The following is a 22,790-nucleotide window of genomic DNA, read 5'->3' on the forward strand; positions in this document are numbered from 1 at the left end:
GCACAAAGGCTGGCTTGACAAAACTGGAGTAACCCTGACGCCTCTAGCTGCGGTCTGGTGCTTGAACACCTACATATATATATGAGCAGTGAGCTAAAGCCCAGTGAATAACATAAAGCGTAAAGGGGTTTAGAATGAATGTCCTTACAGTAATGAAAACAGTTCAGTTCAATTAGTAATTCAGTTGCTCAGTACAGTAAACAGTCATATGTGGTACATCCATTAGCATAACAGTAACAGTAGGTCTTAAAAGACCGAACAGTAATGATGGCCATCAGTCAGTAAACAGTAGTGGTTCCACAAGGAAACCGACAGAGATCTCTGTGACAGTAACAGTAACAGTAAACCGTAGATACTAAGGATGCCACAGTACAGTTCAGAAATAAAGGACATACATTCATTCAGTAAATAATACCAGTTCAGTAAACAGTTCAGTTCAGTATTCAGAAGATAATCAGTTGAACATATCTTTACACAATTGTTACTCACAGAGTTCTGGGCTACAGTATGCTAGAGCGTGTCTCCCCAGTTGCCAACCCTACACAGTTCACAGGTTGAACACACTAAGCTACACAGTTGGGAAATCTCATAACTTAATCCCTAATTTGCCTTGGTGTGTTCTACAATGATATCCTCATCAAGGTGCCTTAAACTAGGCCTAAGAATGCCTAGGATGGGATGAGGATGCAAAAATACACTTAGAAAACATTTCGCAAACTTTGCTGAAAATAGGGGCTTCGCTCGAGCGAGACTTTCTACGCTCGAGCGTAAGTCCAAAATCAAAGGCTTCGCTCGAGCGAGGAATCCTTCGCTCGAGCGGTCTGCAAAACAGTAAAAGTACTGGATGCTGAAATTTTACGCGCGATGGTCGCTCGATGGTCGCTCGAGCGGAGCCCTGGACAAAGGTGCTCGCTCGAGCGGGGAATCCTTCGCTCGAGCGAGGAAGCCAAATCTGGAATTTCCAGATTTGCCTCCCAAGCTCAAACCAAGCATTCAACCACTCCAAACTCGACCTCTTGGGCCCAAATTCTGGAAAACATCATTAAATTCAATGTATAACAAGTTTCAAAGCTCAATTCATGAATTCAAGCCCCAAAGGTGAGTCAATTAGAACCACATTCAAACCCATTTTCAAGAACAACATTCAAACATGCATGAATGAGTTTTAAACCAAATTGAAGCTCCAAAGCTTGCTCAAATGAGCTCATTTCTTTCCAAAACCAGATGAAAACATGGTCTATAACAACAATATGAGCATGCATGTACCAATGTCTATGTAATCAACCTCAAAATGCAATAATACTAACATGCATGCAAGAGGTGAGCTTCAATCCAACATGTATGCACCAAAACATGGCTTAACTCTACAATTAGAGCATGAATTGTGCAAGAATGAACTCAAGAACAGCAACAAGAAGATGGATGTCCTACCTTAGTCTTGTAGAATTAGGAGTGAGGGAGCTCAAATATGCAAATACACTTCAATTACCAAGCAATTCTTCAAGTTTCCAAGGAATTCAAGGTGAATTCACTCTAACTCCCTACCTCTCTCTCTCTAGTCGGTGGTGTGCTCAACAAGAGCTGATGAAATGTGTATGTGTGAGCATAATGAGAATCAAAGATGATCCAAGTAGTGGGCTACTTAAGTGGCAAAATGGTAATTAAGTCCAACTCTATAATTAGCTTAATTTAATCTAATTTAATCATACCTAATCAATTTTCAGATAATTATACTATAAAATCACATAAATTATGAGGGTCACGTAACATCAATCGGTTTCTAGTTCGGCCGCCGATAAGGCCTTCAAATAGCAGTTTAAACATATAAACATGAACAGATAATCAGACAATCAAACAGATAGAATGCAATTAACTAACATATACTCAGTCAATTCAGTTCCAGTTTCAGTCAGTCAGTTCAGTACTTTTAATCAGTTCAATTATCGGTCAGTTATCAGTCATTATCAGTTCCGTTTAACAGTAACTGGTGATCAATCAGTCATTAATCAGTAATCAGTATGAGGGTTGTTACACCTTTAATGTATGTTTTTGTTTTTAGGACTTTTGTTGGTTCCGAGTAGTTTTCATGTATAAATTGGCTATTGTTGTGCTCAGTTTATTAATGAAAATTATCTTCTTGTGTCACTACTAATGCGCAGTTTGTGATGTTATGTTGGTGTAGAATGTTTGCCTTTCACTACTTTAGTTAGAATGACTACTCTGTTGACCTTTCTATGATTGAATATCATGATTAATCTGCCCTTACCCCAGGCGGTGCATGATCATTCGTGTTCTTGAGGAGGCAAACTTAGTTTTGTTGTCGATTCATGGGCCGGCTGGGGCACTTAAGCTGAATGTATTGATAAATCTATCACGCCCTTGCCACAGGCGGGACATGATCATTCTGAAGTCGATTCGTGAGCCGGCTACGGCACATAAGCCGAATAGATTGATTAATCTATCACGCCCTTGCCCCAGGCGGGCATGATCATTCTGAAGTCGATTCGTGAGCCGACTGGGGCACCTAAGCCGAATAGATTCATTAATCTATCCCGCCTTTGCCCCAGGCGGACATGATCATTCTGAAGTCGATTCGTGAGTTGGCTGGGGCACCTAAGCCGAATGGATTCATTAATCTATCACGCCCTTGCCCCAGGTGGGCATGATCATTCTGAAATCGATTCGTGAGCCGACTGGGGCACCTAAGCTGAATGGATTCATTAATCTATCCCGCCTTTGCCCCAGGCAGGCATGATCATTTTAAAGTCGATTCGTGAGCCGACTGGGGCACCTAAGCCGAATAGATTGATTAATCTATCACGCCCTTGCCCCATGCTGGGCATGATCATTCTGAAATCGATTCGTGAGCCGACTGGGGCACCTAAGCCGAATAGATTCATTAATCTATCCCGCCTTTGCCCCAGGCGGGCATGATCATTCTGAAGTTGATTCGTGAGCCGGTTGGGGCACCTAAGCCGAATGAATTCATTAATCTATCACGCCCTTGCCCCAGGCGGGCATGATCATTCTGAAATCGATTCGTGAGCTGACTGGGGCACCTAAGCCGAATGGATTCATTAATTTATCCCGCCCTTGCCCCAGGCGGGCATGATCATTCTGAAGTCGATTCGTGAGTCGACTAGGGCACCTAAGCTGAATGGATTCATTAATCTATCACGCCTTTGCCCCAGGCGGGCATGATCATTCTGAAATCAATTCGTGAGCCGACTGGGGCACCTAAGCTGAATAGATTGATTAATCTATCACGCCCTTGCCCCAGGCTAGGCATGATCATTCTGAAATCGATTCGTGAGCCGACTGGGGCACCTAAGCCGAATGGATTCATTAATCTATCCCGCCCTTGCCCCAGGCGGGCATGATCATTCGGGCGTCGACGGGTCTATCCAGTCGGCGCTGGGTGATTGAGGTTTTCACAATTAATGAAATTTCCTCGAGGGTGCTGCCTCTGTGAAGGATAAATGATTATGGGTACAACTTTTATGAATACAGTAAACAACTGACTCCAGCTTTTGAAGGAATCGTGTAAATGTCGAACAGACTTTTCTTTAACAGCAGAAGAGAAGCGAAGACGCTAGCTGAGCTGGATGGAGACATGCATCGAGGTGGTGGCCCTTCGCGCACCGGGGGTAGGAGTTCCAGGGATCGAGAGAGGCGTCAGTCTCCCCGACGTTGGAGCAGGTCGCCCAGGCGGGACAAGCAGTCGCAGTGCAGGTCTTCTCAACCTCGAGTTGAGAAGGGATCTGACTCGAATCTGTGCCCATTAAGCTTTGCGGTGTTTGTGGGGAATAGACCCATGACAGAGGCGGATTTGATCGTGCGGGACCCAAATGTAGCGGTCGAGTTTGCTCGACAAATTTTTCCTCTTGAGGTTTAGTAATCGATGGTAGGTCGTCAGGACTACGAAGTATTTCGCGAAGGCATTCACGGGGCAGTGAAGAGGTTTTACACTGCCTATGAAATTGGCATGCGATTGCGCGCTGCCCGCCGAGAGATGGAGAAGAAAGAGGAATGTATTTGAAGTTTGGAGGCTCGCGTGGAGGCGGTTGAGCGCGAGTTAAGGAAGATCAAGGCGGCCCAAGCACAAACCGCCGGGCACGGAAACCCAATCCTAGAAGAAAGGGTTACCAGTCGGCTCATCAGTTCCACGCTTGCCGATCGTGAGACAGCGAGTATGTTCGTACTGGAGAACGCGAAGGGGAGGGCCTATGAGAAAGGCTTTCATGACGACCGAAAAGTTGGAATCGAAAAGACAAAGGAAAAACTTGCCGAAGAAGTTTGCCGATGTGAAAATCGTGGATTTAGGCATGGTTGGATCATGGCATCTCAAGCCACAAAAGCTCTTCGAGCGTCGGGTATTGATTCGGCATTGCCATTCTACCACAGTAAATATTTTCTATTTTCTTCTTTTGAGGTCGAGAAGAGTGAGGATAAGGGTGACACCATATAAGTGTACTTATTGTAAGGTTGAAACGCAGATCGCGTTGAAAACTATGTAATATATTGCCTGTTTTATCAAATAAAAAGCGTTCTATGATAAATATTTTGTTGCAGTTCGTATTTGGTATGTATGCATTTCGTTTCTGTATATGTTTGAATGGATGTATAAACGTTGATCGACAGGGTCGACCCATACGTGATAGCCGTTTATCCCTGAATGAGGCTATTGTAACTTGAGGAAGCCAAAAGCCAGTGGGTAAGGTGGCTGCGGCAAATTCAACTCGGCTCGGGGCCTAGATTTTCGGACGGTGCACATGCTTCAAAAATTCGTTTGGATAACTACGCCGTGGCGAATGTCAACCGACGTTTTTCTCGTGGAGTTTAGAGTTAGTGAAATCGCCTTAGGATTGGGGCCTCGAGATCGTTGCTAGTATTGAAAATAAAAAGAGTGGGCGCTTCGCGCAGATAAACAATCACTCATGCGTGGTGGAATAAGTGGGGATGTTAGTTAGAGAGACTCGAGTTTAGCCGATCTTGGTGTTGCCATGGAGCGCGGCAGAGGACCCATCCGTATGGGAAGTAGGGCGTCCAAACGTTGGCATGAATCTTCGAGTCATTGAAGCAAATCACCCCGAAAGGAAAGGCAACGACCGTCGGGTTTTTATCCTTCCTTGTCCTGGATCTTTGCCTTGACATTGTCAATGGTATCAGTGGAGGACTTGGGCACAGTTGGCTCAAGGCATTGCAAATCGTGGAGGACTTCCGGGTGACGGGAGGTGATTCGGCGATGCCGCTTTACTAATGCGTCTTCTCCCTTTTTTAGCTTTTAAGTTTGGAGATGGGTATTGTAATGCTCAAATGCAAGTTGCGTTTATGTAACAACTGTGTGATTAAATAAAAATTGTAACGCTCAAATGCGGGTTGCGTTTATGTAACAACTGCTTGATTGAACAAAAAGCTTTATTTTGAACATTTGCGTCTTATTCTGAATTTTTTTTTTATGCTTAGTTAAGCACCTTATTTGTGATGTTGGTGAGTTTTGTTTTGTTCATGCCAAAGGTTGCTCCGAATCCGGAGACTTAATTTAGCCAATCGTGATATCCACGAAGGGCGCTCCGAATCCAGAGTCTTAGTCGGCCCTAAGGTGTCATGCACCGAAGGGGAGGGCTCCGAATCCGGAGACTTTAATCGGCCCTAAGGTGTAATGCACCAAAGGGGGCTCCGAATCCGGAGACTTTGATCGGCCCTAAGGTGTTATGCACCAAAAGGGGGCTCCGAATCCGGAGACTTTGTTTGGCCAATCGTGATATCCACGAAGGGCGCTCCGAATCCGGAGACTTTAATCGGCCTTAAGGTGTCATGCACCAAAACGGGCTCTGAGTCTGGAGACTTTGTTTGGCCAATCGTGATATCTACGAAGGGCACTCTGAATCCGGAGACTTAATTGGCCCTAAGGTGTCAAGCACCAAAGGGGGCTCCGAATCCGGAGACTTTAATCGGCCCTAAGGTGTCATGCACTAAAGGGGGCTCTGAATCCGGAGACTTTGTTCGGCCCTAAGGTGTCATGCACCAAAGGGGGCTCCGAATCCGGAGACTATTTGGCCAATCGTGATATCCACGAAGGGCGCTCCGAATCCGGAGACTTAGTCGGCCCTAAGGTGTCATGCACCAAAGGGGGCTCCGAGTCCGGAGACTTTAATCGGCCCTAAGGTGTCATGCACCAAAGGGGGCTCCGAATCCGGAGACTTTGTTTGGCCAATCATGATATCTACGAAGGGCGCTCCGAATCCGGAGACTTAGTCGGCCCTAAGGTGTCATGCACCAAAGGGGGCTCCGAATCCAGAGACTTTAATCGGCCCTAAGGTGTCATACACCAAAGGGGGCTCTGAATCCGGAGACTTTGTTTGGCCAATCGTGATATCCACGAAAGGCGCTCCGAATCCGGAGACTTAGTCGGCCCTAAGGTGTCATGCACCAAAGGGGCTCCGAATTCGGAGACTTAGTCGGCCCTAAGGTGTCATGCACCAAAGGGGGCTCCGAATCCGGAGACTGACTTTGGCCAATCGTGATATCCACGAAGGGCGCTCCGAATTCGGAGACTTAGTCGGCCCTAAGGTATCATGCACCGAAGGGGGCTCCGAATTCGGAGACTTTGAGAGATGAATAGAGCCACGAAGAAAAATGGTTTACATTGCAGAAGTGATACATATACAAGTATCAAAGCCCACAGATCGGGTCAGTGATAGGGTTTTCATTAAGTCTCTGCTTGTACCGATTGGGGGGAGCCACGGATTTCTTCAATGCCATGGGCTGTTGGGAAGCGCACAAGCTGATGATAAGTGCTTGGAACAGCCTTCATCATATGTATCCAGGTTCGCCCCATGATGACATTATACGACGAAGGGAGCTTTACGACCAGGAATTCTACTTCGACCGTTCTGGAACCCGCTCGAACAGGTAGTATGATCTTTCCTAACGGATAATCGGGATTCATATTAAAGCCGAACAATGGGTAAGGTGACGGAGACAGATCTGACTTGTTGAGGCCGAGTTTGATGAAAGTTTGGTAGTACATAACCTCTGAAGTACTCCCCGGGTCTATGAGAATACGTTCGATGGTGAACCGATTTATGCGTAATTTAATGACCAACGGATCGATGTGGGAAGCTGTTGTGCCGCTAAGATCGGATTCATTGTAAGTAATTGTCAGAGCTTCTTTGGGCCATTCAGTCGGAATACATTGCTTTTGGGGGATTGGATGCGATTGAATTGTGTACACGACTGGGGGTTCAGGCAGGCTGTAGATCATATGGATCACGCCAAGTGGAGGTGAGTCCTGCCTTAAGGCCAGTGCCGTGGTTGGCTTTCCCTTTCTCACGTACTGTTGCAGTCGGCCGTCTTGCACCAGTTCTTCCAGGTGATCTTTTAATGCGTAACAACTCTCCGTTTCGTGGCCGTGATCTTTGTGATATTCGCACCGCCTATCCCTTCTTCGTATGTCGGGCGGTCCCACCATCTTTGACGGCCATTTGAAGAATGGAAAGTGTTGGACTTTGGTCATTATTGCAGCGATCGGTTCTGACAACTCTGTGTACTTCTTGTCAGCACGTCTCGAACGCCTGCTGTTGACTTGCAGTTGTTCATTCGTCCGGTGGGAGCATTGATCGCTTGATCGACGAGTATCCCTCCTTTTGTCTCATTTAGCGCGTTGCCGAGGCTCTGAGCTAGGAGGTGGCGCGGAACTTATTGGTTGAGCAATTTCAAGGGGGGCCATTTTATTGGACATTTGGCCGACTTTTATTCTCAAGGCATCGTCTTGCACCTTGCAATACTCTTCAACTTTCTTTATCAACGCCCAGACTGTTTTAGGGGGCCTTCTGGTCAGGGAACTGCGAAGGGGACTGTTAGGATGTAGTCCCATTTTGAAGGTGGTGATGGCCATGGAGTCGTTGCAAGCGTCGTCGACGAGGTTGAAGCACTCCCAATAGCGCTCTGAATACGCTCTGAGCGTTTCTCCTAACTGAATCTGCATAGCCCAAAGAGAGTTGGCTTGTTTCGGCTGCACCTCGTTGGTGATGAACCTGGCCCTGAAGGATTTCTGTAATCGATGGAAGCTTTTGATCGAGGCCGGCTCCAACTTGTAATACCACCTGACAGCTAACAGCCCCAGGCTGCTAGGGAATATTCGGCACATGAGGGCTTCGTTGTCTGCATGCAATGTCATGGCCTGCTTGTAGTGACGGATATGATCAGTGGGGTCTGATTTTCCATCGTAAAGAGTGAATGACGGAGCTTTGAACTTCTTAGGCAGGGTCGCCCTTGCAATCCGTCGGACAAAAGGATCGTACTGGTCCTCTTCGTCTGAACTGCTCCTCCTACGCTTGTTCCTTGTATGCGGACTCTTTTCGGAGGAGTTGGAAGTTTCGGATCGTCTCTTCTTGTTGAGCTCTGTGGTTAATGAGTTGGAGTCGCTATCGGTATCCTTTGGCCGGGCTCGAGGTCGTTGTCCACCGGCCCTCGGAGATCGTTCGGGATCTTGGCGCATGGCTTCTCTCGATTTTGCAACTTCAAGGGCCAAATCTTGACGGAGACGTTCGTTTTCAGCAATCATGTTCTCCAGCCTTTGTTCATTCTGTTTTGCTTGTTCGATGATCGCTTGCATTGTCTCTTGCGCTGAGGTCGTTGGTGAGTCGAAGTTCAAGGCGCGTCTTGCAGCGATGGTTTCTTTTCCGAGCATATTTGCTGGAGTGAGGTCATTTTCCTGTGCGGTCTCGTCAATGGCTACCGGAGGATCTTCAGTCACGCCTGCCATGGATGTATTTGAGTATTCCCACAGACGGCGCCAATTGTAGGGAAGTGGTTTGCAAATACTCTTCGGATCCTAGGAAACGTTAGTGATCCTCAGCTAGTCACCTGAAAAGAAATAAGCACTCCAGTCGGGGGTGTCGGAATTAGCACTCCGACGGACAAGTTAGTTCTGACGCTCAGGATAGCCTATTTACCAGTTTTGTAAAGTGATTCTTACATACCTTTCTATAACCGTTGTTCCTGTATTTATACCTGTTCTTCTTAATCCTCGGGGCCAGGGCCTACTTTTTAATCATTGTCCTTTCCTTTATTCGGCCCTAAGTACTTATACTTTATTCGGCACATATATTCTATTCGGCTCCCCGCTCTCGTAGAATATAGCCGATTGATATCAGTCTTTCAAAGATACACACCATCTGATCTTTCCATTATTTGGCCCCCACAGACACTTAGGTATATCAAAATGAGTTCAACTCAATACAACTAAAACCCAAGGCTTATACAAAATAATTACATCAAATAAACAAAAGAAGCCTTTGGCTCCAAATCTTCCCAAGCTATGTCATTGGTGGTGGCATATCATCAGTACCTAAAAATTGTTTTCCACATATGGTGAGCCAAAATTCAATAAAGATACTTTAACACAATATATGAATATTGACAAAGTCATAACATGCATGCCATTTGTTAAACATTTCTCAATTTTCATCTCAAAACTATATCAAGTCATGAAAATAATCATTTTATAACAGAAAACAAGACAGTGGATATAAAGCACTAGGAATCTCTAGGTACGTGTCTGCCAGTAGGCTGTACAAGTACTACCAAAGCCATTTTATCTATACTAATTGAAAGGATCGACAACTAACTGCGCGAGTTTCTGGATTTTCACCAAGGACACATAGGCTAACATAATAACCACAACCACACCTCCTAACCAGATTCACCAAGGTATTCACATTTTTTTTTCTTCTCAAAACAGAATATTTTCAATGTTTAAGTATGCAATAATGCTCAATGCAAGATGTATGAATAATTGGTTTCAATTCACCTAATCGTCATACAATTTCTACAACAATTAAAATTATCCTCCATCAATAGCCAAAAATAGATATTTTTATACAATAGATAATTTCCAATAAAAGATATAATCTCACAGGGGTTCCCCTTAAAATTAGTGGCTTTTGTCTGAAAGTTTTAGCAACAGTTTAAAAAAATTATTTGAAAAAATCATTAATTTTTAACTTTCAACTTTCAACAATAGTTTGAAAAATTCATTACAGAAAAAGTCACTAATTATAAGTTTTAATGACAAATTATAAAAATCATCACAAAAAAAGTCACTAATAATCAATTTTTAGTATTATATGTAAATAATTATTCTAAAAAATTATTTTTAACAATAATTTTTAAAAAATTATTTTTAATAAAATTTAATTATTAAAACGTATGGATAATGTAACCTAAATAAAATTTGATTAGTCGAGGTGCGATACTCCGAAGGGGTGCTGGTCCGGACACTCAGTTATCAAAAAAAAAAATAATAATAATACTCCCTCCGTCCCAAAATATTAGTCCCTTATTCCATTTTTTATTGTCCCAAAATATTAGTCCCTCTTTATAAATCAAGTACAAAAATAATGTAAATTTCCTATTTTACCCTTCTTTTAAATTAATAAACAATTTAAAAAGTACAATTATGATATTGATATTCCCAAAAAATGTACTATTAAAAGGGTAATTTTGGAAAATCAACTTTTTTCAAATGTAATAAGTGTACTATCAAAAAAAAGTTGGATTCCCCAAAAGGGACCAATATTTTGGAACGGAGGGAGTAATAAAATTTGATTGTGCCAACTCTAAGTAATGATGCAATCTCATCTTTAGATTTGTTTCCTGAGATGTCTCTTTTCTCTTTTTCATTGTACTATTTTCTAGCAACTGTTTCTAAGAGGAGGGCGTATTCATAAAAATCAAAAAATACATATATTTAGTTTATTCCCAACAACTCATATTACAAATTGCTAATCATTCAGGCCTACCATTGGCTCGAGCGGATTGAGAAATGTAAAAGAAAAATAATGATTAGGTAAGAAAATGAAGGAGATGATAATTGTGTTTTTTTATTTTCATGTTTAGAAGCGTAAGTAAGTAAAATATATGATTTTTTCCCTCCCTTTTGTTTGTATTTTAAGAGAAAATCATAGGTAGAATTTGATAAAATTGAAAATTGATAATTAATTATTGAAAATTGAATCTTAAATTTTTTAAATTGAAAAGTTGTTTGACAATAATTTAAATATTGAACCTGTTGGTATACTTACCAAATAATGCACTAATAGAATCAAAACAAATTGTTTGATATACATAAAATAAAATTTAAAAATTATGGTTTTGTTTGGTTTAGTTTTAGAATTATAATTTGAGTGTAGAGTTGTACTTTAAGTTTGATATATTTTGAATTTTTTAGATTTTATTTTTTAAAATATTTAGGAATTTTTTATTTTATTTTAGATATATAATTTATATTTTGTAAATATTTTAAATTTTTTAATATTTTTAACTCAAAATACAACTCCACACTCAAATCATAACTAAACATATAACTCAAAACTTAATTTGAAAATTATTTTCAAAACTCACAACTAACCACATAATTCAAAACTCCAACTATTTTTAAAACTCCACACTAAAATCGTAACCAAACACATAACTAAAAAACTAAAATATTTAAAAATAGAGTTATCAAATAAAATAAAATAGTTAAAATAAAAAATAAAAATATTTAAAATAAAAATTATATATTTAAAATAAAAAAATGAAATTTTTGATATTGAAAAAATATTTTTAAAATATACAACAAATGTATGAAATACAATGCACATTAAAATAAATAAATAAATAAATATTTACCCTAAAAAAATAAAATTAAGAATTTTTTTAAATATTTAAAAAAATAATTCCAAAATACAATTCAAAACTCTTTTCAAAATTCATAACCAAATAAATTTTCTTTTTTCAAAACTCAACTCAAAACTTATAACTCAAAATACGACTCCACACTCAAATTATGATTCTAAAAATAATTTTAAAAAATAAAATAAAAATATTTTTTGAAAATAGAATTTTGAAAATAGTTTGATTTTGCGTTTTGAATTGAATTTCGAATTGTATGTTTGGTTACGAGTTTTGAAAATAGTTTTTAAATGGAATTTGATATGTTTTTAAATTGTGTATTTAGTTATAAGTTTTGAAAAGAGTTTTAAAATTTTTGAATTGAAATCACAATTCCAAAACAAGACCAAACGCTCCCTATTATTTTCAAATTATATCTTTAAAATTTTTTATTGTTAGGTGTAGCGGTGATGGTGGAGGTAGGGTGCAACTTGGGCATGTTCAGTCAGATTGGGAGGTTTTTCAGGCCAAGCATTGTGTTGAGACTTGTCCAAGCCCACCTAGGCCTGAATTGAAATCGGATGTTGTCTGCTCATACCCGACCTAAGTTAAACCTGAATTGCCCGAGTTATAAATGAACTTCAGTTGTTTTTTTTTTTTTTTGCCAGTTACATTATTAAATTATTAAAATTTGAGTCTATTTATATTTTTTTAAAGAAAATCATTAATAACATCAAAATAAATAACTTATATAATATAAGAGATATGCCGCTATAGTAGTGTTTACAATTTATGAGTAAGAATATAAAAAAAAAAGATTTTGTGTTATTTGTATATATAATATATATTCAATATGATTTAATAATCTAAATTACTTTAATATCATGTAATGACTAATAATTTATATATTTAATATTTTTATATATCTATATATATATAATTCGGGTTTCAGATTGCTTGATATCTTTGTCTAAGATCGTCCAAATTTAATTCAAAATTTTAAATTTTTACCTAAATCCGTATCGAATTTAAAAATATCTTGTTTAAGTCTTAAAAAAATTCAAACTAAGTTTGAATTACTCGAATTGAGTCCGTCCAAATTGCACTCCTAGAGGGAGGAGGTGACAACAATAGTAGTAGTTGGCTACCGATTACGATGGTAGCAAAGGTTCAAGGATAGTGGGTGTAGTGATAGTAGAAGAGTAATATAGTGAGGTAAAGGCCCCCTGTGAAAACTTGACGTTTTTAATGATTTTTTAACTTTCTTATGAGGTGAAAAGAGTAATATGCTTGTAATAATTTTTTTTGTTGGATAGATAATTATGAGAAAAAAAAAATTGATTTAATATATGTATGATGTGATATTTTATTTATTTTAATCAAGTAAAAAATTGAGGGAAAAATAACACCTTAGTTATTAAACTCAAGGTAGGTATATATAATAAAATAATTAAAATATTATTTTTTTTATTGAGTTTAATAACTAAAATATTTTTTTTTTCATCAATTTATTTAACAAAAATAGATAAATAATTTAAATTGATAAAATAAAAAAATCAGTCCATCCAAACAAGGTGTTAGACACAAACCCCCGTGTGGCGAGGGCTGGCACACTGTAGCTGAATTGCCATCCCTTGGGCTCTCTCTCTCTCTCTCTCTCTCTCTCCCCCTCTTACTTGGATAATTCAAAGATGAAGCTTCATCATCCATTGAATCCTCTACTTTCTCAGGCGGAACTCAGGTTCTGTTAGTCTTTGAACTCTCATCACTATGTTTCATCTATTCCTTGATTTTTAACTATCTCTCAGATACTGAAAAAGCCACAATCAATGCTTGTATTGCATGTAAATTTTATATGATTGTGTATTTCTTTCTGGGTCTTCTTAATTTTCATCTGGGTTAGTGTCCAATGAACACTTGTAAAGTTCTAAAATTTGCACATAAACTGTATGCTAAAATGCCTGAGAGATCTAACTATTTTACCCACATGGTTTTTGATTGTTGAAATAGCTCTGTTACATGGACTTAGGTATCTGTGTTGGATTATGTATTTGTATGTGTACTGCTTGAAGTGTTTGTTTCTCTTAATATTTCCCATATTTTTAGGTAGAATTTCTCATCACGTATTCAAACTGGATGATTTACTTGGGGTAAATTGCTCTCTGGTAATTTACTTGTTTTTTCTTAATCTTTCCCATAGTCTAATTAGAATTTATTACTAGTATTTTGTTGGTACTCAATGCCACTCTGTGGACTGCTCTAAAAAAGACCCATGGGGCACGATGTCGAATGCCATAGAAAACATAAGTGAAGCCCTTCTATCAGCAATCGGTTTTAGGAAAGATGGTGGAACTCTGTCCGACGTATTTAAAGTGGATGTTGTACCGAGGGTGAGTTACCAGTTTCAATTCAGCCCCTCAATTACATTTTGTCTCCATTTATGCCCTCAACTACGAAAAGTGCTTCAATGTCAGTCCTCCATCTATGTCTGTTAGTTTCTTTTTTAGTTGATGAACAGTCGAGATGTTACATTGATCACATTGGGTGGGGCCATTTTTCCAAAGCAGAGCTTGAAACAAGTGTCAGAACTTTAGGCAGGGATGTTGTCGATAGAGCTAAAGCAGCCATTCATTAATCCACCCTTGACATACTAAGGAAACCTGTTGAGCCAACTATAGAACAAATACAGACATAAACATAAATGTACCTTATGGACTGAGCGAAAACCTACATTTGAAAAAGGTATTTAAGAGAATAATTTCCCAACTATCTATTTTTAATCGTTTTAGTCGTTTGCTCCTCAAATTTCATAACAAACCATAGTTTGATGCATTTGTTATAGATTTAGGGTTCAAAAGTGACAAATGTGGTGTTTGATGAAATTCTAGGGGCAAACAATTGAAATGATAAAAAATGGATAGTTGGGAAGAGCATGAGGGAGGACACCACTGACCATTACTATGATACAAACCAGGGATCGGCGTGACCAACACTATGGCCAAATTACCTCTTGAATGGGCAACTTTTATAGTTCTGCTTCGTGCTCAAAAATTCAAAAGACTTGTCAGAAATCGCACACTGAGTTTGTTTGACCAAGGAAGGCATGATATTCTTTGGGTTCTTTTGATAAACCAAAGCAAATAATGAATCCTTGAGTCTAAAAACCGCATCGACTCTGTCTATGCACATGGGGATGTGGGACGCATGTCCAGTTCTTATTGGAAAGGAATCAACTGAATATTCCTTTTGTCTCCTGCTTAACATTGTTTGACACACGGTTATACCTGATTGGCCCCAAATCTATAGTTTTCTTTTTGTATATTATATGGATAATCCAATTTGCAAGGTCTTGAGCCCCAGGTGCCAACAAGTGAGCAAATTGTGGGAGATAATGGAAAGATGTATTGCATAACATAACAAAAAGCACTAGAGAAGTGCACAACGAGAAGAAGGTAAATGTTTTGGCTTCTTGCTCACTCACACACATGAGGAGCAATCCATTCTTTCCACACCCATACAATATCTTGTTTTATCAGCTAGGTAGAGGTAGCTGATAGTTGCAATCGAGCATTTTAACCAGCAAGAGAAAGGACCAATGAGGATGAAAGGGCAGTACGAAAGGAGATGTGGATTCAATTCAGGCGAACTTTGGCTTGCCAAGTTTTAGACTAGGTGATTGACTATCGAAGTCTTCATTTGCAAGTGGGAGTATAGATTTTTTTTTTATGGGAAGATCTCTCCCTTTTTCCAATGTTTGTTCAATCAATTATATCATCTTTTAAATAGTTTATATATATATATATATATATATATATTATAACTTCTTGCTCCATAGCTTGTAATTTTGTGGTCCATCTTTTCATTAGAAGGGAATTTTATGTTTTGATGTAGTAACTTTTTCTATATCTACTCGTTCATCTAAAACAAACTCATTGTTGTCTAGGTAGGATGATTGATGTTGAATGGCATTTTTAACTTCAAAATGTTTTTACCCACCCCCCTCAAAAAAAAAAAAAAACTTCAAAATTTTTGAATTTGTTAAAGTTTGGCTCCATATTAGTTTCTTGCTTACTACTTTGTTTTGTTGGTTGAATATAGAACTCGTTTTCACACATCCATAACCATGATGTGTTGTGTGCCTTATTTGAGTATCAAATGTTTTGATGTTTCGCATAAGGTAGCAAATATCTAAGTGAATATGGATGATGCGAAACTTTTGATGGGTGATATCTGCCAGAATTCTGGATTCTTTCAACTTGAACCAGGTCCAAACAAGAAGGCCATTAGATTTGCCTTTGCAAGATGAGGATTACACTGAGGACATAAAAGAAGTGCAGGCTTTTCTTGATAAGGTAAAGTTAAAGTTTTGTTAACTACTATGTTTTCCTGATTCATCTCCCTTTCTTCTTTGGCACTCTAATTTGTAATGAACTTGGTTATATTATGTAGTTGTGGTTCAACTTGGATTGTTTTGGGTTTGATATCACATAATGGACAGCCGAGGGTGAGTGGGTTGGGTGTGGAGACCTCTGGGAAGTTTGATTGGCTCTTAGGTGGTGTGAAACCAGTGAAGGTGGATAGGGTGAGAGCTATTGGTTAAGTTGGTCTTTTGAGGAGAGAGAGAGTGTGGTTGCGAAGGAAAACCGAAGCCTTTAGGCTGGTTGGAGGAGAAGGATTTCTTTGTGCATGCATGTAGATGAAAATTGAGGAGATCTACTATTTATAGGAGGGTCTGGTCTTTGAGGATAGCTAACCTAAGCATGCTAGGGTCATGTGCCCGAGTATCAACAAAGGGACAAGTTGCTTCCTCTTCATGGCCCCACATTCGTGGAGGTAATAGTCACTACTGATAGTGGTGGTGATATCCTCAGTCAGAGGCCTCAAGGGTCACAGAGGTAGTTTATCTATGTGTCTTTGTCTTAGAAAATATTTTTTAGTGGAAATTTCTCTCTTTCTAAAACCAGTCAAGGTTCAATTCCCACTAAAGAGTGCCTTGACAGACCCTCAACTCTAGCCACCAAGTCACATATCCTTGAAGGTCTCATGTGAGGGATATAAAGTCGCTTGTTTGCCCTATAACCATGGCACTAACCTTGAGGGCTCCTTTGGTCTTGCTCCTAACATGTGTTGGCTTGAGAGCTTCAAGGTGCCTTTCGGAGATAATCTTGAAAATAAGGAACTGAGGTATAGGAGGGATACGCTTGGGTGGAGGGTTGCTGAATTAAGTTGAACGTGCTGAGTGTGTCATCATGAGCGGGAGAGGATATGTGTTCGAGCAAAGATTCAATGAGGAAATGCAGTGTGTGTGTTTGGGTGAGTGAACTAGGAGGCCCCTCTGAGTAACATTGGAAGTAGGGGACTGAGGAATAGGAGGAACATGCTTGATTGGAGAGTTGCTCGACCTAGCTAATGGTACTAATGTCATCACTGGTGGGAGAGGCAACACAATGGATTGAAGATTCGCATGGATGAGTGGACTAGACTTGATGCTAAGGGATCACGTATGTTAGACTTAGCTGGCGTGGCTCAACCTCGGAGGGAAGCACCAAGACAAGTGGAGATGGCTTATTGGTGTATGTGTCACCCCACGAGGGTAACACATGGTTCATGGGGAAAATGACATGGTGATCATATGGCCTTGACTTGACTTGCCATGGTTGAGATTTGGACAAATGTACCCATAGAGGCTTAGTGTCCTATTAGATCTACAACCAAAACCGTAGATGTTGTATGCAAAAAGTGAAAGGAACCTAGCTACAGCCTACCACCCATTGCATCAATCTTAAGAATTTAGCTAACTTGGGACATGCAGTAATGACAATTAGCATTGTTTGGATAGTCAACTGTTTTTAGTTTTTGTTTTCTTTGTGATGTCAGGCCTGGTGGCCTTCTAGCAGCTTACCACTACATAAATGTTATCTACAGAAATGTTGTGAAACCAAGTCATGTATGATTTGCTCCATGTGGGGGACTTGTTTCACTTGATCATGATGAACAATTAAGAGACAATCAAACTTAGCCACAAGGCAAGTTGCAATTTTTTTATCATGACCCAAAAGACAATAAAAATTGCATCTTTCTACTTTTGAACTGTAAATTTATTAATTTGGCCTTTTGGTGCCCATATGAAAGTGTAATGATTTTACTTGGGCTCTTTTTAGGCTTTGAATGGACAAGTTGATTGGTATGCATACTGTTAAAACCTATCACCTACTTCACCCACTTAAACCTACTCCACTAAACCTAACCCACTACACCACTACCACCTCACCTACTCCACTAAACCTAACCCACTACACCACTACCACCTCCACTTCATCTACTCCTTACCTACTACACACTCACCCTCTTCTATATATAGGAATCATGAATCATTGTAATATATCAATATATCAATCAATAATAATACATACAATTTATTCTCTTTCTTTCTCTATACATTATTTGTTACATGGTATCAGAGCTGGTTTAAAACCTAGTATTTTCGCTTCCCCGGCGGGCGGCAACCTCACCTTAGCCGCCCGCCGGACCTCAACCTATTCCGCTGATAAAATCAACAAAGATTTGTGCAACTGTAGTCATGTGTGAGGCTGATGGAGAAGAATTCTTCACCTCATATGACGAGACAGTCTGGAACTGGAAACACTGCAACATTCTGCTCTGGAATTCTGCAGCAGCTAGATTATAGCTTGGTTGAGTGCCAAGCTTTGGTTCTTCCACCCACTCTTGAACTTGCCCAGCAAAGTGTGAAGGTTCATGCTTGTGTTGGAGGGACTAGTGTGCGCGAAGATCAGCGCATTCTCTCCAGTGGGGTTCATGTTGTTGTTGGTACTCCTGGTCGTGTGTTTGACATGTTGCGGAGACAATCACTTCGCCCTGTTTACATCAAAATGTTTGTCTTGGATGAAGCTGATGAAATGCTGTCACGAGGTTTTTAAAAATCAGATCTATGATATTTTCCAGTTGCTGCCACCCAAAATCCAGGTTGGGGTGTTCTCTGCCACAATGCCACCAGAGGCTCTTGAAATCACCAAGAAATTCATGAATAAGCCTGGAAAGAGAAAAAGCTCATGCTAGGATTTGCGAAGTGATTCGCTGCAGGAATTTTGGCTTTGGATGAAACCCTTACCATACTCCACTCATTCTCTCCAACTGTTCTAACTTTTTATTTTTATTATTATTATTATTATATCAAATAATCAATGCACTCATGTTCCCCACTAACAGTGTCCACTTTTGACCCAAACCATTTTCAATCCATCATTTCTCCTTCACCTTTTGCACCCCACTCACCGACTCTCTCTCCACTTTATCACATGGGTTTGTCCCTCTCTCTCCTCCATTTGATTTCAAAAATCACTTATTTTTATTTATTTTTTCCTAGTCACTTTTCCTCTTTTTTAAATACCCCACTTTATTTTGAAACAATCGCACTGATGTTTTTCATATAATCCATCTATAAATATTTTTTATCTATTTTCTTTCTCCCTTGTTTTCTTTCATTTTATTTTTATTTTTTCAACGAAACACTCCCAAAACAAAAAAAAAAAAAAAAAAAAAAAAAAAAAAAAAAACAACATTTTACAAACTTGTCATTTCTTCATGCCGGGGATCAACCCCGATCAGCATTTTACACCATAAAAAAAATAAAAATAAAAAAAAATAAAAATAAAAAAACACAAAACAAAACAAAACACAACCAACACAAATCGGAACAGTGGGATTTTTCTTCTCGCCTATTCCGCCGGTCTTTTCTTCTTGCCACCGTCTTGGGCGGCCCTTGCCGGTGTTGCCTCCGTATTTCCCACTCCACTGGGCATGATCACTACTCCCTGCTCCTCCACTGCAGCATATGGCGGCCCTCCAAATCGGAACATAAAACTGGCCTTCCGCTTCAGCTCCTTGTTTTCCGCCTTTAGCACACTTATCTCTGCTCGCGCATCCTTATACATGCGTTGGAGCAGAGCCAGTTGGGCGTTTAACTGCTGCACCTCATTTGTCCTACTCTGCAGCCGGTTCGACAAATTTGTAACCGCAGTCATGGTTTCCACACATGACTTCAAGGTAAACTGATTGGCCTCCACATCCGACTGCACCGCCATTTTTTGCTCCACCGACCGCATCGGAAAGTTCAACGGAGCAAAACCAGAGGTGTTTGGTTGAGGTTCACTGGCCACCGCACCAGTTATTTCTCTTGTGGACTCATTCAGTTCTGGAAAGAGCGTAAGTAGCCCACGGGAAGAGGAGGCCATGTTCTGGTTAGCTGGACGGGAAGAAGAGGCCATGTTATGGGTTGCAGAGTGTTTCAGAGAAGGGTTGGTTACAGAGTGTTTCAGACTGCAAAGGTTCAGAGGTTTCAGACTGGTTTGTTATGCTTCCCAACCTCAGCCTCCGCTTCGATTTATAAAGACCATGACGAAGCGGCAGACACGCGCATCATGCGCCGCTCGACGCTCGCCGACAATATGGGCGCGCCTTTTGATGGCACGCCTTTTGATGGCACGCCTTTTGATGAAATTGGGCACGCCTTTTGATGGCACGCCTTTTGAAAGATTGGGCACACCTTTTGAGGGTGCAACTTTTACGACGGTCCGACATGACCCTATAAACTGTCATGACATTGATTCCGGTTAGCTCCTTTATGGGTCCGACAAGACTCTGTAAACTGTCCCGACATTGATTCCGGTTAGCTCCTTCAAGGGTCCGACAAGACTCTGTAAACTGTCCCGACATTGATTCCGGTTAGCTCCTTTATGGGTCCGACAAGACTCTGTAAACTGTCCCGACATTGATTCCGGTTAGTTTCTACAAGGGTCCAGCAAGACTCTGTAAACTGTCACAACAACTGTCACAACATTGTCTGCTACAACGGTCCGACATGACCCCATAAACTGTCTTCTACATCGGTCTGACACCGCCATCCAGTGTCCTCTACATGGTTATGACCATGTAAAGGACACCACCATACAGTGTCCTTTACATGGTTATGACACCCCCATACAGTGTCCTCTACAACGTTATGACACCACCATCCAGTGTCTTCACCAATGGTCTGACACGACCATACAGTGTCTCTTATCCTCTTTTATTTTTATGTATTTTCTTGTTTTGTAACTCTCTCCAAACTCAAGTTGGTTAGTTCCTATCCCCCTTGAGTTTGCGGGGGGCTGTTAAAACCTATCACCTACTTCACCCACTTAAACCTACTCCACTAAACCTAACCCACTACACCACTACCACCTCACCTACTCCACTAAACCTAACCCACTACACCACTACCACCTCCACTTCATCTACTCCTTACCTACTACACACTCACCCTCTTCTATATATAGGAATCATGAATCATTGTAATATATCAATATATCAATCAATAATAATACATACAATTTATTCTCTCTCTTTCTCTATACATTATTTTTTACACATACTATAATATCTTCACCTAAAGTCATAAAAAAATATTAGAATTGAGAACACAGTAGAAATATTTAGGCTCTGTTTGGTTATGTTTTCAAAATGTGATTCTACACCGAGTTTTGAATATGATGTTTGGAACGCGTTTTGAAAACACGTTTCAAAAAATCTGCAGAGAAGTCTGTACCAGGCGTGAGTTTTGGAATTTTTTTTTACAAATTTTGCCTAACCGGTCGTCCCACCGGTTGACCGGCCGGTTGATTGGAATAGTGATTTTTTTTTTTGCAATTGATATGTTAATTTTTGTATATTTGAAAAAAACATTTTTTGAATTTTTAAATTTGTTTTATGTGTTTTAAAATAATTTTGAGTTGTATGTTTGGTTATGAGTTGTAAATTTTTTTATCAAATATCAAATGTCACATCAACAATTGCCCATTCAATTCAAAACTCTTTACCAAACAATTTTTTCACACTCAAATCATAATTCCAAACCTCACAAACTCAAAATACAACTCATACTCTCAAATCATAATTACAAAACTCTACCAAACACAATCTTAATTTTTAATTATTTACTTTTCACAAAATATTTGTTTGCGATTCCTATTTTAGCCAGAACCTCGTGCACTGGGTCGCCTTTTTTCCTAATAACTGATGGTATTCTAATGAACTTGTTTTCAGACAAACTCAATGCAACTAGTCACATTTTTAGTCTTTTGACGTTAGGCACTCATCCTAACTAGAAAGATATTTTTTAATGTTGCTTCAAGTTGTCTAAATGTATTTTTCCTATCACAAAGACTGTGGCCTAGATCTTGGCAGGGACCAACTTGAATTTGTGTCCATTAGGATAGAAGGCTTGAACTATTTATCCAAAAATAAAAAAATAAAAGGATAGAAGGCTTAAACAAGAAATACTACACATCGAATTTTTAGTGGTTTGATCACTAGATTTCATAGTTAGCATTTTGATCGTAATATGGATTGACTATAAGCTTGGTGGTGCATGTCCTTGCACAGGTGAAGAAGATTGTGAGACCAGGTTGTTCACAAGAAGTGTTGAATGTGGCTGTGAGTTCCATGTCCTCACTCGCCAGGATCCTCTCAGCGATGTCTTCTAAGCCAAAACCCCGTGCCTCACTTTGAACAAGTCTGCCATGTATATATACCTGCTGTGATGAGGGAAGACATGCCTGCATCATGTATGAAGCCTATCTTCGTAGCATCTTTACTTTAATTTCTTCTTCTTTTGTATTGTCAGTTTGGGGATTTGATTTGGGGCAGGGTAGATATTTATTACTACTATATATTTACTTCTGTGAATGCCCTTATTTTTAAGAATACATGGAAATGATGCAGTTTGACCAATTACAACGGAACTATGAATATGTCTTTTTGTAAGGCTGACTGCTAGCAATATGAAATTGTAATATATGTGAAGCCTTAATGGTTGGAGTAGTGAAAGTTTAAAGGGAAAATTATCATTCAGGGGGTGTTTTGAAAAAATGTTACATATTGATGATAAGGTTTATGATTTTAATTTTTAATATTTATAATCTTTACCACTTATTTGGAAATATTTTTTTTGACTACCATGTCAGTGTAATTCCCCAAGTTTAAATCAATTCAACTCCTATTCTTTTAATATTATCAATTTTACACTTAGACTATTCAATTTTGAGTCAATTTTACTCCTATCATCATCTGTT

General features: G+C 39.6%; 1 protein-coding gene across 15 annotated transcripts in view; it reads left to right on the plus strand.

The window, feature by feature from the left end:
• The window catches only part of LOC114321179 (pyrophosphate--fructose 6-phosphate 1-phosphotransferase subunit alpha), a 51,944-nt gene extending 29,495 nt beyond the window's left edge, over positions 1 to 22,449 (plus strand). Inside the window, exons 1-5 of one of the 15 annotated variants that reach the window (XR_014362157.1) lie at positions 13,219 to 13,402; positions 13,768 to 15,113; positions 15,198 to 15,333; positions 15,927 to 16,013; positions 22,102 to 22,449. Coding sequence is in view for 3 of the 15 variants with exons in the window: in XM_082916323.1 (XP_082772449.1) it covers positions 13,944 to 14,051; positions 15,927 to 16,013; positions 22,102 to 22,227 (321 nt within the window). In the remaining 12 variants the exon portion in view is untranslated. Of the gene's footprint in view, positions 1 to 13,114; positions 13,408 to 13,767; positions 15,334 to 15,838; positions 16,014 to 22,101 lie in introns of those variants that run through there. The other 14 variants (XR_014362143.1, XM_082916323.1, XR_014362145.1 and 11 more) reach the window with 14 other exon arrangements.
• The last annotated feature ends 341 nt before the right edge of the window (positions 22,450 to 22,790 follow it).

The sequence above is a fragment of the Camellia sinensis genome, chromosome 2 (genome assembly GCF_055761805.1).
Source record: "Camellia sinensis isolate YWXY chromosome 2, ASM5576180v1, whole genome shotgun sequence".
NCBI lineage: Eukaryota > Viridiplantae > Streptophyta > Magnoliopsida > Ericales > Theaceae > Camellia > Camellia sinensis.